This window comes from Oncorhynchus masou, chromosome 22 (genome assembly GCF_036934945.1).
Source record: "Oncorhynchus masou masou isolate Uvic2021 chromosome 22, UVic_Omas_1.1, whole genome shotgun sequence".
Lineage (NCBI taxonomy): Eukaryota > Metazoa > Chordata > Actinopteri > Salmoniformes > Salmonidae > Oncorhynchus > Oncorhynchus masou.
Genome location: NC_088233.1, coordinates 42,261,669 through 42,276,328, shown reverse-complemented (window position 1 = coordinate 42,276,328; position 14,660 = coordinate 42,261,669). Strand labels below are relative to the sequence as shown.

General features: G+C 47.4%; 1 protein-coding gene across 1 annotated transcript in view; it reads right to left on the bottom strand.

Annotated features, from left to right (window-relative positions):
• LOC135508841 (potassium voltage-gated channel subfamily KQT member 1-like) overlaps window positions 1-14,660 on the bottom strand; it is a 258,600-nt gene that overhangs the window by 91,559 nt on the left and 152,381 nt on the right. The window contains 4 exon segments of the mRNA XM_064929047.1: window positions 794-855; window positions 2,529-2,569; window positions 2,861-2,955; window positions 4,962-5,037. Of these exon segments, the coding sequence (XP_064785119.1) occupies window positions 794-855; window positions 2,529-2,569; window positions 2,861-2,955; window positions 4,962-5,037 (274 nt within the window).

Below are 14,660 nucleotides of genomic sequence, written 5' to 3'. Positions count from 1 at the left end.
CTCATCTATTATTTCTCTATTTTCTTTCTCTCTGCATTGTAAGGAAAGGCCCATAAGCAGTTCACTGTTCGACCCACACCTGTTGTTTGCGAAGCATGCAACGAATACAACTTGATTTGATTTTGATGACTGGGGATCAGGCAGGCATCACATGGTGGCACTTCCCGGTCCACTCTGCCTAGCGGGTCACGCCTGGTTACAGCACATAACACAGCTGCTGCCTATTGGCCATGCTCCACTGAGGACCAGAGGGATGTGTGTGTGCTCTCTCCCTGTAGCTTGTATTAGAATGCCCTTTTAAAACATTCATGTTCCCCTATGGAAACACAAAAAAACAAGTCACAACCCACCGTCTCCGCAATATAACTTGTTGTCGACCAGGGGTTTTCACTCAGACCCCCCTTCTAGCAACCCCCCCTTATGGTTTAAAGCTTATTTACTGCAATGCTACACATTTTGTCATGGGGGTGCAGAGAAAAGGAGACTAAGTTGAAAACCGGACTGAGTTCCTTGAAGAAAAATGTAGGGCGCGTTGCCCCACAGTTTGGGAACCACTGTTGTAGAGGACAGAGGGTAGCGGGTTGTTGGTAAAGCATGGAAACCCTGAGGAGATGTGAATGAACAGGAAAAGAACACCTCGTGTGTCACGTACACATCGCTAGAGGAGAGGAGGCATTTGTTTAACGGCTCAGCCATGGGACCGAAACCAGCCATAACACATACTGTGGAAAAGATTCCATCACACACAGTCTCACGTACACATGCTAGCGTGGGCACACAAGATTGTTCTTACCTTGTCCTCCAGGCGGATCAGTCTGGCTCCCACAGTGTGGTATTCCTTATCTACGCCTTTCTCTGAAAAACAACAACAACACAGCATCTCCAACAGCAACGGACGGCAGGTTTCATCAGTGTGTCGCACCACGTTGCAATGAGCTGGAAGCAGTAGCCTATGCATTTCTGAAAACATGCACTTCATTGTTTGAAATATGAACCTTTCAATACATGTTATGAGGCACGTCTTACTTCTCCGTTCTACATTTCTAACGGATGTTTTCATCTCTGTCACATGGAAACGCTCGCATGTGCGGTGCCGTTTCGACTGTGTTTTCCAATTATTGCATTATGCTATGACAAACATTCGCACAAACATTCGCACATAGCCTCCGGCCTTGTGCGCAATGCTGCGCTTATAACGTGAATAAATAGCAGTTGAACAACATTTGAAGCTATACATTGATATTTTTCATCAGAATCATTGCCTTTTAAAGTTATTTGTATGTAGCCTAGGCCTACTGGTTGTATGAATTTGGGATCCATCTTCCCACAACTGTCTCAGAGTCTGTTTGGAATAGGCTGTTTCTTTCTTGACAACCTGACCAATAGAATAGATACACTTTTGTACTATGGGGGATAGTAGATTGACATATGGTCGTGATTTTGCTGTTTGTTACTCATCTTGTCGGCCGAGGAAAAGTAAATGTGGACTGTTAGTCTACAATCTTCAAAGTTCGCACCAGAATTCGGTAAGAAGGGCCGCATGTCATTGCATCCTAGACTTGCATGTTCTGTGAATATGAACGACCATCATCGTAATGCGATTTCTGTCATTCTGAGCACCGTGGGTGGACTACCCACCCATCAGGCTACCCACCCAATGCATAGGGGTGCGGCAGATGTTCAGCAGAAACCATGGTACTATGGAATGCTTTACCACCCCTGTCACACACACACACCACCCCCAACACATGCACTTCTTTATTTAGGGGCCCCCGAACGCAAAAAAAACCTCTTAGTCCTGCATTGAGTCCCGATAAACATAGCAACAGTATATCAGTGTAGTGGGGCTCCATTCTAGGGCCAGGGCACGCTCAGCCAGGCAGACTGGGGGTAGTGGGTTGTATTTGACAGGCAAGTAGGCAGCTGTAGCTGTAGTGTTATCCTGTAAGGCTGGCCTGGTTGTAATGGATGTCTGGAGTAAAGCCCCAGACTCCTAATCCAATACCTGGGCCAATCAACCAAGTGTTTAACCATCTTAGTTCCCTTGTTAGCTCCATGGGGCAGCCAAGAAATGGAGGAGGAGGAGGAGGAGGAGTAGAGGTGGAGAGGGTGGTACACAGAGCAGGAAGAGGAGGAGAAGAATAAGAAGAGAGAAAGAATGATAGGAGGTGTGGTATGGAGAAGGAGGAGAAAGAAGGAGATGAGGAGAGAGGAGAAAGAGGGAGGAGGGGGTACGCAGAGGAGGAGAAGGAGAGAGAAGGCGACGGAGGATAGGGAGACGGGATGGCAGCGTTGTGCATACAAATACTAGTGTGTGTACCAAACACACATAGTCAAACATATACACACTCACACACTACATATACACACTATACACACTGGGGATCTCTTTGCAGAAGATTTAGTCTAGTCCAGCCTTATCGTCGTTCCTCGCTGTCTTTGTTTGTGAGATGAGGGGGCACAGTGAGGAGTGACACGAGTTTATCAGATCAACTCTGGCCTGGTGAGTTTCCTCTGGTGGGTTTTACCTGGCAAAAACATTCCTGGTTTCCCCAATGTGTGGTCTAGTCTGGGAAAAGAAGGAGAACATGAGAGACACGTTATGCGGAAAATTGAAAAACTTTGGACGAAGCTCTATAGCATTTGTTAGTGTTTCATGTATGTAACAGAGAGAGAGAGAGAGAGAGAGAGAGAGAGAGAGAGAGAGAGAGAGAGAGAGAGAGAGAGAGAGAGAGAGAGAGAAAGTAAGCTGAGAGACAGATATAGATAGGGGGGAAGAGACAGACAGAGAGAGAGACAGGGAGAAAGAGAGAGAGCGAGAGAACACAAAGTGAAAAGAGAGAGAGATTTAATGGCCCACCTCCTCTGTAGCTCCTTAATGCGGACCATCATGGTGAGGTGTCCCTGGTTGTACTGCTCCATCACGTCCCTCACGTCGTACGGCTTCCTCGCTTGCTGTGGAGCGGGAATATTGTATTGTAGCAAACCAAACACAACACACACAGCACATTGTCACCCACGGTCATCCCTAGGAGACTCCCTCGGGTCAACAGTCGTCGTTCTTGCTGCTGGTGATTCTCTGATCCACCTCTACGCAGACAACACCATTCTGTATATTTCTGGCCCTTCTTTGGACACTGTGTTAACAAACGTCCAGACGAGCCTCAATGCCATACAACTCTCATTCCGCAGCCTCCAACTGCTCTTAAAAGCAAGTAAGTATAAATGCATGCTCTTAAACCGATCGCTGCCTGCACCTACCCGCCCGTCTGGACGGTTCTGACTTAGAATATGTGGACAACTACAAATACCTAGGTGTCTGGTTAGACAGTAAACTCTCCTTTCAGACTCATAAGCATCTCCAATCTAGAATCGGCTTCCTATTTCGCAACAAAGCATCCTTCACTCATGCTGCCAAACATACCCTCATAAAACTGACTATCATACCGATCCCTGGCTTCGGCGATGTCATTTACAAAATAGCCTCCAACACTCTACTCAGCAAATTGGATGCAGTCTATCACAGTGCCACCCGTTTTGTCACCAAAGCCCCATATACTACCCACCACTGCGACCTGTATGCTCTCGTTGTCTGGCCCTCGCTTCATATTCATTGCCAAACCCACTGGTTCCAGGTCATCTACAAGTCTTTGCTAGGTAAAGCCCAGCCTTATCTCAGCTCACTGGTCACCATAGCAACACCCACCCGTAGCACGCACTCCAGCAGGTATATTTCACAGGTCATCCCCAGAGCCGATTCCTCCTTTTGCAGCCTTTCCTTCCTGTTCTCTGCTGCCAATGACTGGAACGAATTGCAAGAATCGCTGAGGCTGGAGACTCATATCTCCCTCACTTGCTTTGGGCACCAGCTGTCAGAGCAGCTTACAGATCACTGCACCTGAACATAGCCCATCTGTGGATGGCCCATCCAACTGCCTCATCCCCATACTGTTATTTATTTTTTTGCTCCTTTGCACCCCAGTATCTCTACTTGCACATTTCATCTTCTGCACATCTATCACTCCAGTTAGTTGGTATATTGTAATTATTTCACCACAATGGCCTATTTATTGCCTTACCTCCCTAATCTTACCTCATTTGCACACACTGTATATAGACGTTTTCTATTGTGTTATCGACTGTAGGTTTATTTATTCCATGTGTAACTCTGTGTTGTTGTTTGTGTCGCACTGCTTTGCTTTATCTTGGCCAGGTCGCAGTTGTAAATGAGAACTTGTTCTCAACTTGCCTAGCAGGTTAAATAAAGGTGCAATTAAAAAAATTAAAAACACAGTGCTTTGTTGTTGCAGTGTGTATTGATGATGAGGAAGCCAAGGGAAGAGGGCCTGTTCAGCAGGCTTTCACTTGTTGTGTTGGGGGAGTTGTTTTGTGTGAGGAGAATGCTATCTTGTGACTGAGGTTGCATCACCCAATTGAACATGACGAGCCAGTATGGTGGGGTCTGTTCACCATCTAGAAATAATGAAGTGATGAGAAGATGGTTGAGTGTGAAGACAGAAACCGTGGCCTGTGTTTGTTGGTGACTGTTGGAGACGGCAACCACGTTCAGATCAGAAAGAGAGTTGTGGACGACTAAAGGCCAAGTGAGGCCATTCTGTGGTAGGTGGGCGCCTCGTCTCCTACAGCTGTGCAGTGAGAGGCTCTAACCACACAAGCGGAGGTGAACAGGGTTCCCATGATGCTGCGGCTGAACTGACGATAGGCCAGACACAGACGTGCAGGTGCAAGTTGCAGGCATCGACGCCGTCTTACACACACATACATTGTGCACTCCGCCCACACACTGCGTATATGCAAATGCAAGTGGGCACACGCACACACGGCAGTCCTGCAGCTGCACAACATTCCCTTGTGCTCACCCTCACCTTCCGAAGCAAGCACAACACTATTCTCTCTACCCTCCCTCCTCCTCCCCTCTCTTCCTCCACCCTGTCTTTTACCTGAAATTTCTGTCTGGCCACAAAGTACTTCATTCTCCGGAGTACTTTGACTGCTGCTTTGTGGGCGTGAGACAACCTGAGGGAGACAAACACAGTTCATTTGGTTGCACTGTCAAGAGGAGAACTGGCAAGAAAGGATTTCATTGTTCATGACACTGTATCCTGCGCACATGACAAATACATGTTGATTTGATTTGTTCCAGCACACAAGGGGTTAAGCCTGCAGATCTCAGTTGTATTTCCTTATAAAAGCAACCTGGCTTGTTTTCCGCTCTCAAAACAACATAACATTTGTACAACTTGCATGCTTCCAGCCATTCTATTTGGCTTGTACTGCATTCATTTATGCAGAATGTGTGTCCCATGGCAAAACACATATGGCTTCGAGGGCTAGGAGAGTCCCCCTACCACACACACACACACACACACACACACACACAAACACCAACACCAACATACACACACAAACACATGCACGTGTGTGCACGAGAGCACACTCACTCTCAAACAAACACACTGTGTGCTAGAACTGTATGATCTCATCCTCTGGAACTAAACAGGTTTCTCATACAACTCACGGATGTTGAACTCTGATGAACTTGTTGTTCGTTTGTAAGTTTCGCCACAATATTAAAACTGTGAATTTGTGTCCTTCTGTGAATCTGGAACAAACAAACATCTTGTGTAATCTGAGTCACACACACACACACACACACACATGCACACGCACACAAGCGCACACAACACACACACACACACACACACACACACACACACACACACACACACACACACACACACACAACACACAAACACACAAACACACACACACTGGCTCAACACGCCTCATTTGTGTCAACAAATGGGAAAACCACCGGCACTAAACTAAACACCATAACAGCACACATTGTAGCCTAGTTATAGCCGCAAGAGTACAGACCCACTTCTTCCATCACGCAAGTACTTTGCATGATGTGTTGATGTTCACTGTCTAAGCTGAAATGCACAACAAGATGCACACAGATCTGGTAAAAAAAAATATGTTGTTGTGAGCCAAATGTGACTGTTGGAGATGACACGCCATATTTGGGTGTACGTGTGAGTACGATACTTTGATGTGTGTGTGAGGGCAAAACTTGGGAGGGTGTTTATGTGCGGTTCGACTGCTGACAACTTTCATGGGTCATGGGGTCATGGCTAGAGGATGACCACAGAGCAGTAGAGGAAGTGGTGACCTGCTAGCTAGATCTAGAAATAGGCCCTCAGAGTCTATTCCAGAACCGTTTGGATTATTTTTGGTCCATGTATAGAATGTGTGCCCTCTCATTTTACAGTTTAACATTCAAGCGGTGGTTTCATATTTCTGGACCGTTATTATATTGTTGTACTATGCTGTCTCTGTACTGGAGGTACTGTGTGCTAGGACTGCAGCGTGAGTAGTAATGGGCACTCGGTGACAACCCATGTGTCTCTGTCTGTTGCTTCTCTCTGACACTAGCTGTGCTGACAGATCAAAGAGAATGCAATCAATTCAATATGGATATTTTTTGGGGGTCTGTCTTAAAAGCGGAGCTGAAATATCTGCTTTTCCTTCACGCGTGTTTTAAAACATGTGACCCTTACCCTTCGGCCTTATCGCTGACATCAAGGGGGCTGGATAAGCCGCCCGGGATGGCGTTTGGAGTGCGTCTCGAGAGACGCCAGATTAACGCTGAGCGACGCCGCCGGATTCTTTAACAAGAACATTCTGAAGGAAGTCAGAGCGGGGACACCTTGTAAAATAGCACAGAGATGAGAAACGGGCACAGGAACAAACAAGAAACAGAAGACGGAGTTGCCATCCCCTTCAAAGATAACGGCACAACATAGTCTGCAAAGTCACAAAGTTTGGAGATTAAAAGAATCTGGCCCCAAATCCCCCCAAAAAACATCCTCCCATAACTAGAGAGAAAGTGTGTGCATGTGACACACTTTGCCGGGCTCTGAGCGTGACTGTGGTGAGAGATAAGGTCTTCTCTGCTGAAGTGCTCCAAAGCAAATGAATGGCTCCATTCTGAAGGCAGCAGCCCTTTGTTGGGGGGATGTATGGGGGGTACAAGACTTGTTGTGACTGCTGCGTTCCAGCCCTACAGCTGGCTAGCTGGTTCTCTGTGAAGAAGGACACCCTCCCGCCTTTGTGGAGTCAACAAGCCCAGTCTGAAGACTTCATTAGAGGGTAGGGACAACAAAAGGACTTAACAGACAATACACTGACAGGGGCCATAAAACATATGGATCAAAGCAGACTGCTGGGACTGCTTTTTCCGCCCTCAGATCTGGGCCTATACGAGGAAATGCACACAAACAATACCAAACAAAAAGCCCCCTAACCCCCCCCCCCTTCATTTTTGCACCCCCTCATCCGTCTTCCCAAGTGCAAGGAGGATGTGTTTTTGCACCGAGTTGTAGATTGAACATAATTGGGAAAGAAAACACATGTAGGAAACAGAAAACACGTGCAGTTTCGATCACGGGACTGTTCCCCCCCCCCGTTTCCCAAATGCACATGCATGCTTGGCAAGTGACCGTGATAAAAGAATAACATATTTTACACAACTTAAAGTCGGCCCCAGATGCGGCGCTCAACCACATTTGGAGTGTCAGCTTCCCCACATCTCTCTCTCTCTCTCTCTGGTTGATGACTCATAACACTTGCTGCTAGTCTCATTCTTCTTCTCCTCTCCTCTCCTCTCTTTTATTTCTCCACACAACACAATGCATCCCAGGGATCCTCTGGAGTCAGCAAGTGTTTCATCTCCCACACACACAGACTTCAATATTGTTTTGATTGTCCTGTGGCGTATGATTTCAGGGCCAAAGGGGGACGCGTGTTTATTCCAGTGAATACCCAGGCTTAAGACTGCCAACAGTCTTCCACAGACTCACCATTCTTCACCAGGGCTACTGTGGTCAATTCAATTGGGTACAGTGTTGAGGAGAAATGAGTTGGTGTGGTCCTTTGAAATCCTGGACAGATTATAGCCACATGCCATCCATTGGCACTTGGAGGTTTCTCTCTTAATAAAGCTTTCTGGGTTGATTTTTCCAGGTGGTTACTTTAGAAACTTCATAGTAGTCCTTAGTAACAGTCCGCCTCTCTGCTGTTCCTTGGCTGGAGCCAGTCTAATATCCTGTCTGTGTTTCCTAGGAGCACACAGTGTAATAACGTCTGGGGACGGAGTCCGTCAGGGGAAAGCGGCTTTAGAGTCTAGAGTTACAGGTCGATGGTCAGAGCACAGCAAAGGCACAGGCCTGTGGTCGATGATCAGCTTCGGGAGGGGTCTTTGATCAATGCAAGAGAAAAACAGACACCCACAACATTTCTGTATCAAATCAGAAGAGGCCCTGGATTATCTCTACACTTTACACTTGAAATATGAGAGGGGTTTAATTAGCCGGGAGCCAGTAACTGTCTTTCATGTCAAATTCAGTCGGTGTGTTGTTGAAGCATCAGCGAGACAGAGAGGTTGTTTGCATGCAGGAGTCTGTCTCTAGTCTCTCTCTACCCTGCTGTGTACAGTTACTGGTGATGTGTGTTGTTGGTTAGTTACTGACCGCTCTCTCTCTCTCTCTCTCTGGGGGTGTCTGCTCCAGTTGTCTTTGTGTCTGCAGCCCCAGTCAGAGACAAGCAGGACCGATCAATAGGCCTAGATCACACACTGTTTGAGACAATAGCAGGCTGCACTCAGCGCGGCCCGGCTGGTAATGAGCACGTGAACACATGAAAGCCTGTGTATTTAATAGCTGACAACAAAGAGAGGAGAGGAGAGGAGAGGCCGTGATTTACGTGCCGTGCCATGTCACCACAGCAGAAATGAGGAACAGTGGGGCACGAAGCCTGCTGCAGCCTGCCACATCTGTCATACATTTCTGTCTCCCAGATTCACCGGAGGAAAGGGCTGGTTGACACTAGCATGGGGTGGTAGAGGACTCTCACTCTCTCTATCCCACACACACATAAATATACACACAACCACATGCTAGTATCACGTGTATACACACACAAACACATCCTTCCACCACCCTGGTGTAATTCTAAAGGTACTGCAATTTGTGGTTTGATTTCTAAATGGTTGAGAGAGAACCAAACAAAGAAAATTGCCTCTCTAGAATGACTGAGTATATCATTCTGACCAAAACCCCACCCACATTTAATGAACCCACTTTCACAACGTGTGATTACAGAGGAGAAGTGGAAAAGGTCTCTCGTTGCTGATAGAGGTGAACGCTCGAGCCAAACAGAGTTGAACAGTTGAACTTTGACCACCCTGAACCCTGAACCACCCTGAACCCTGTGCTTGGACAATACCAGGAAGAAAACCTCAAGTTAAGGACATGCGCACGCAGAAATACAATTATTGTTGGACAAGGTTTAGTGAGTAATGTCTAGTTCTCAGGTGCAGGCTACACACCTCTACAGACCTCCAGACATCAGTAGGTCCTGAGTCCTGCTCTCAGAGTTCAGCTGACAGAAACAGTAAAGGCACTTCGGGCTCATGTCTGGGTGAGAGTTAAAGGAAAACTCCCAAAGCGGCATCATTACACGGATGATTTCTGTACTTTGAAAGCTACATACACTGTATCTTCCAAACTTGAGTGCTGACAAGCAAAAAACATTCCGGGACTATTTCAACACTGGACTAATGAAACAAATATCAAAAGGTCGGTTTTGGGTGGAATTTTCCTTGAATTCATTATTTCCTAAGGGCTAAGTGACAGAGTAGGCTACTTCCCTATGAATGGCTGGACAATATCAATAGTGGATCTGCTACTGTTAAACAATACTACTACTACATGTAAATCACTTCTACTACAGCTTTAGTTATGCAAAACAGCACACAGACAGATTCATGATGTCATGGAAATTATTATGTTTTTCACTTTGCATACTTGGGCTGGCTAGATACAGTAAAGAGCCACCAATCCACAGGTGAATAGGCTCAACCATTTTTTGAAATACAGTTGTATCTTATTTATTTAATGATGGAAAGTCAAAGAACAGTCCAAGAACTCGCTTAATGGTGATTTGATTTGATTCGATATATGTGCGAGTGAAAGAAAGTAAGAAGCTCTGACCTCAGCTTCACAAAATCTCCTTAATTAGGGAAGTGGTGATGTTGGAGGTTACCTAAGCTAAGGAGGTTATTCAACAAAGGAGCCGACAAGAGCAGAGCAGGAGCTACCCCTTCCATAGAGAGAGGAGGGGAAGGGGAAATGTCTCTGGTTGGTTTGGGCATAAACAGCCCTTTAAATAAGTGGTAAAAGGCTGGCTCACTGACTGACTGACTGACTGACTGACTGACTGACTGACTGACTCTGCCATATAAGGAGGGGAGGAGAACCACCGTCCACACATGTACATTGCACAATCATACACACAGAAGCACAAGTCTCCATACCTACACATATACAGTAAAGGAACATAGACCTCAACGGCGGAGCACAGTCACACGCCTCCCCTCCCTCCCACACGCCTCCCCTCCCTCCCACACGCCTCCCCTCCCTCCCACACGCCTCCCCTCCCTCCCACACGCCTCCCCTCCCTCCCACACGCCTCCCCTCCCTCCTACACGCCTCCCCTCCCTCCCACACGCCTCCCCTCCCTCCCACACGCCTCCCCTCCCTCCCATGTCAGCCTGGGCTACAGTATTGAGGAGCGGGGTGCAGGTTTTGGTGATGTGGTGGGGAGTGTGTATGTGCGCACGTGGGTGTGTGTGTGTGTGTGGGGGGGTGTGATTGAGAAGTTGGCGAGGAAGGGGAGGGGTATTGGGTTTCTCCAGTGGAGGACAGGCTAGAGAGAGAGGTGCCGAAGCAGGAGCTATAATTCATGGTCTAATAGGATTTGGTGCTGTTTAGCAGGATTAGTGCATGTTAGAGAAATACTCCCTTTATAGCTGCCAGTTAGGGGGTCCTGGAAAAACACCACACTGGACCCTTGTTTAAAAAAAATACATTTCTGTGATTACCCCCTCCAGCGGAGGCCCTGGCTCAGTAGAAGCGTCTTTCCTATAGCCGGCTGTATTGGGATTAAATTGGCTGCTTCTTTCATAGGCGTATGATAATCCGAGCACATGAGCCCAGCGAGATGTGAAGAGGGGGACTGTGTGTGTGTGGTTGTGTACGTGTGGTTGTGTGTGTGTGTGTGTGTGTGTGTGTGTGTGTAAGAAGTTAGAAGGAACAATTAGAGACACCTTCTTTTTGGGGAGCCAGGGGCTGCTGGAGGTGCGGTCACAGGCTTGCCCACATTCGTTCAGCCTGACTTAGCTCTCTCTATGGGCCCAGCCAACGGGTGGGAGAGACAGAGAGAGGGAGAGAGAGAGAGAGACAGAGAGAGAGAGAGAAGGAGAGAGAGAGGGAGAGAGAAAGAGAGAGAGAGAGAGAGAGAGAGACAGAGAGAGAGAGAGAAGGAGAGAGAGGGAGAGAGAAAGAGAGAGAGAGAGAGAGAGAGAGAGAGAGAGAGAGAGAGAGAGAAAGGGAGAGAGATGGAATAAGCCCAGAAGGCAGAGAGAGAGGCTGACCCTGTGCCTCCAGAGCTGAGGGCTTCCTTTCAGAAGCGAGGCAGGATTATAAAACCATTCTTTCTTTGAAAGAAGTTATTCTTCCATTCTTGTTTTTGTGGTAAAATGGGTGGGTGGGGGGGGGGGTATGGGGGTCTGGCTGACATTAAAGCCTTGTGTTTAATTACTCTTTTCTCTTCTGATCAGCCCTTTTGTTCCCCTTCAGCTGTGGGAAGGCCTGGTTGGCTTCTCTACAGGGTGGTGTGTGTGTGTGTGTGTGTGTGTGTGTGTGTGTGTGTGTGTGTGTGTGTGTGTGTGTGTGTGTGTGTGTGTGTGTGTGTGTGTGTGTGTGTGTGTGTGTGTGTGTGTGTCTGTGTGTCTGTGTGTGTGTAGTAAAGAAAGAAAGAAAGAAAGAAAGAAAGAAAGAAAGAAAGAAAGAAAGAAAGAAAGAAAGAAAGAAAGAAAGAAAGAAAGAAAGAAAGAAAGAAAGGGAGATACTGTAGGCACAGCGAGAAAGTTTGGTGTATCAAAAAGTTCCCTTCACTACCCGCTATGTTCTCCCTCCCTCTGTCCAGATCAGTAGAGGGAGACACCTGCCACTAGAAGAGAGATTGTGTGTGTGTGTGTGTGTGTGTGTGTGTGTGTGTGTGTGTGTGTGTGTGTGTGTGTGTGTGTGTGTGTGTGTGTGTGTGTGTGTGCGTGCGTGCCTACTTGTAAACAGTATGGTTATGTTATATAAAATGTTGTGAAATTGACCATATTAAATGACGGAAGGGCATGTACGTAATAGGCCTACCTGGCATACATGATTATGATGGCCATCATCCTTCTTGACAGTGTCATAAAGTGTATTTTCTTAGTCCAAGTAAAGTGACACAGGCTGGTCATAACGCTTCATGACAGAGTAATAAAATGTATTTTTTATTACGATGGGGGGAAAAAAACTAATTGTAAAGAATTCATTAAAACGACAGCAAAAAAAAGGGAATTAACTCTAAATTGCATTATTTATTCAAGCTTGTTTCTGCAGCCTCACTCGAGGTCTTCACCTCCACCACTGGATGCAACAGATGCATTAATTTCTCTGGAAAATATAGCTCAGCAAAGAACAGGAATCAGAAAAGAGGATGCTACAATGCAGTGGCACTGTTAAAGAAATCTGAAAACTTCACACCAAATATATTATGAGAATAGCAAACACTTTCAGGCGAGTTCAAATACATTACAATCCCATTTTAACATAGCTGAAGCTCGCTCTCAACTGTTTCATTTCACTTCATTACAGTACAACGGTTTGATTTGTTTGATCGTAGCTAGCTAGCTACATAGCCGTCTTTGTATCAAAGACAATTGTGTAGTCTAGAGCGATTTTCTAGGTTAGCTAGCCAGCTATTGTCGTTCTTTTAACGTAACGTAACGTAATCAACACTGCTAGCTAGCCAGCTAGCCCCCGAATAGCAGCACTGTAGAAACTATTACACTCAACGGAACGACTTGATTAGTGTAGTGTCAACAACGCAGCCACTGCCAGCTAGCCTACAAAGTCAACAACGCAGCCACTGCCAGCTAGCCTACTCCAGCAGTACTGCATCATTTCAACCATTTTAGTCAATAAGATTCTTGCTACGTAAGCTTAACTTTCTGAACATTCGAGACGTGTAGTCCACTTGTCATTCCAATCTCCTTTGCATTAGCGTAGCCTCTTCTGTAGCCTGTCAACTATGTGTCTATCTATCCCTGTTCTCTCCTCTCTGCACAGACCATACAAACGCTCCACACCGCGTGGCCGCGGCCACCCTAATCTGGTGGTCCCAGCGCGCACGACCCACGTGGAGTTCCAGGTCTCCGGTAGCCTCTGGAACTGCCGATCTGCGGCCAACAAGGCAGAGTTCATCTCAGCCTATGCCTCCCTCCAGTCCTCGACTTCTTGGCACTGATGGAAACATGGATCACCACAGATAACACTGCTACTCCTACTGCTCTCTCTTCGTCCGCCCACGTGTTCTCGCACACCCCGAGAGCTTCTGGTCAGCGGGGTGGTGGCACCGGGATCCTCATCTCTCCCAAGTGGTCATTCTCTCTTTCTCCCCTTACCCATCTGTCTATCGCCTCCTTTGAATTCCATGCTGTCACAGTTACCAGCCCTTTCAAGCTTAACATCCTTATCATTTATCGCCCTCCAGGTTCCCTCGGAGAGTTCATCAATGAGCTTGATGCCTTGATAAGCTCCTTTCCTGAGGACGGCTCACCTCTCACAGTCCTGGGCGACTTTAACCTCCTCACGTCTACCTTTGACTCATTCCTCTCTGCCTCCTTCTTTCCACTCCTCTCCTCTTTTGACCTCACTCTCTCACCTTCCCCCCCTACTCACAAGGCAGGCAATACGCTCGACCTCATCTTTACTAGATGCTGTTCTTCCACTAACCTCATTGCAACTCCCCTCCAAGTCTCCGACCACTACCTTGTATCCTTTTCCCTCTCGCTCTCATCCAACACTTCCCACACTGCCCCTACTCGGATGGTATCGCGCCGTCCCAACCTTCGCTCTCTCTCCCCCGCTACTCTCTCCTCTTCCATCCTATCATCTCTTCCCTCTGCTCAAACCTTCTCCAACCTATCTCCTGATTCTGCCTCCTCAACCCTCCTCTCTTCCCTTTCTGCATCCTTTGACTCTCTATGTCCCTTATCCTCCAGGCCGGCTCGGTCCTCCCCTCCCGCTCCGTGGCTCGACGACTCATTGCGAGCTCACAGAACAGGGCTCCGGGCAGCCGAGCGGAAATGGAGGAAAACTCGCCTCCTGCGGACCTGGCATCCTTTCACTCCCTCCTCTCTACATTTTCCTCCTCTGTCTCTGCTGCTAAAGCCACTTTCTACCACTCTAAATTCCAAGCATCTGCCTCTAACCCTAGGAAGCTCTTTGCCACCTTCTCCTCCCTCCTGAATCCTCTCCCCCTCCCCCCTCCTCCCTCTCTGCAGATGACTTCGTCAACCATTTTGAAAAGAAGGTCGACGACATCCGATCCTCGTTTGCTAAGTCAAACGACACCGCTGGTTCTGCTCACACTGCCCTACCCTGTGCTCTGACCTCTTTCTCCCCTCTCTCTCCAGATGAAATCTCGCTTCTTGTGACGGCCGGCCGCCCAACAACCTGCCCGCTTGACCC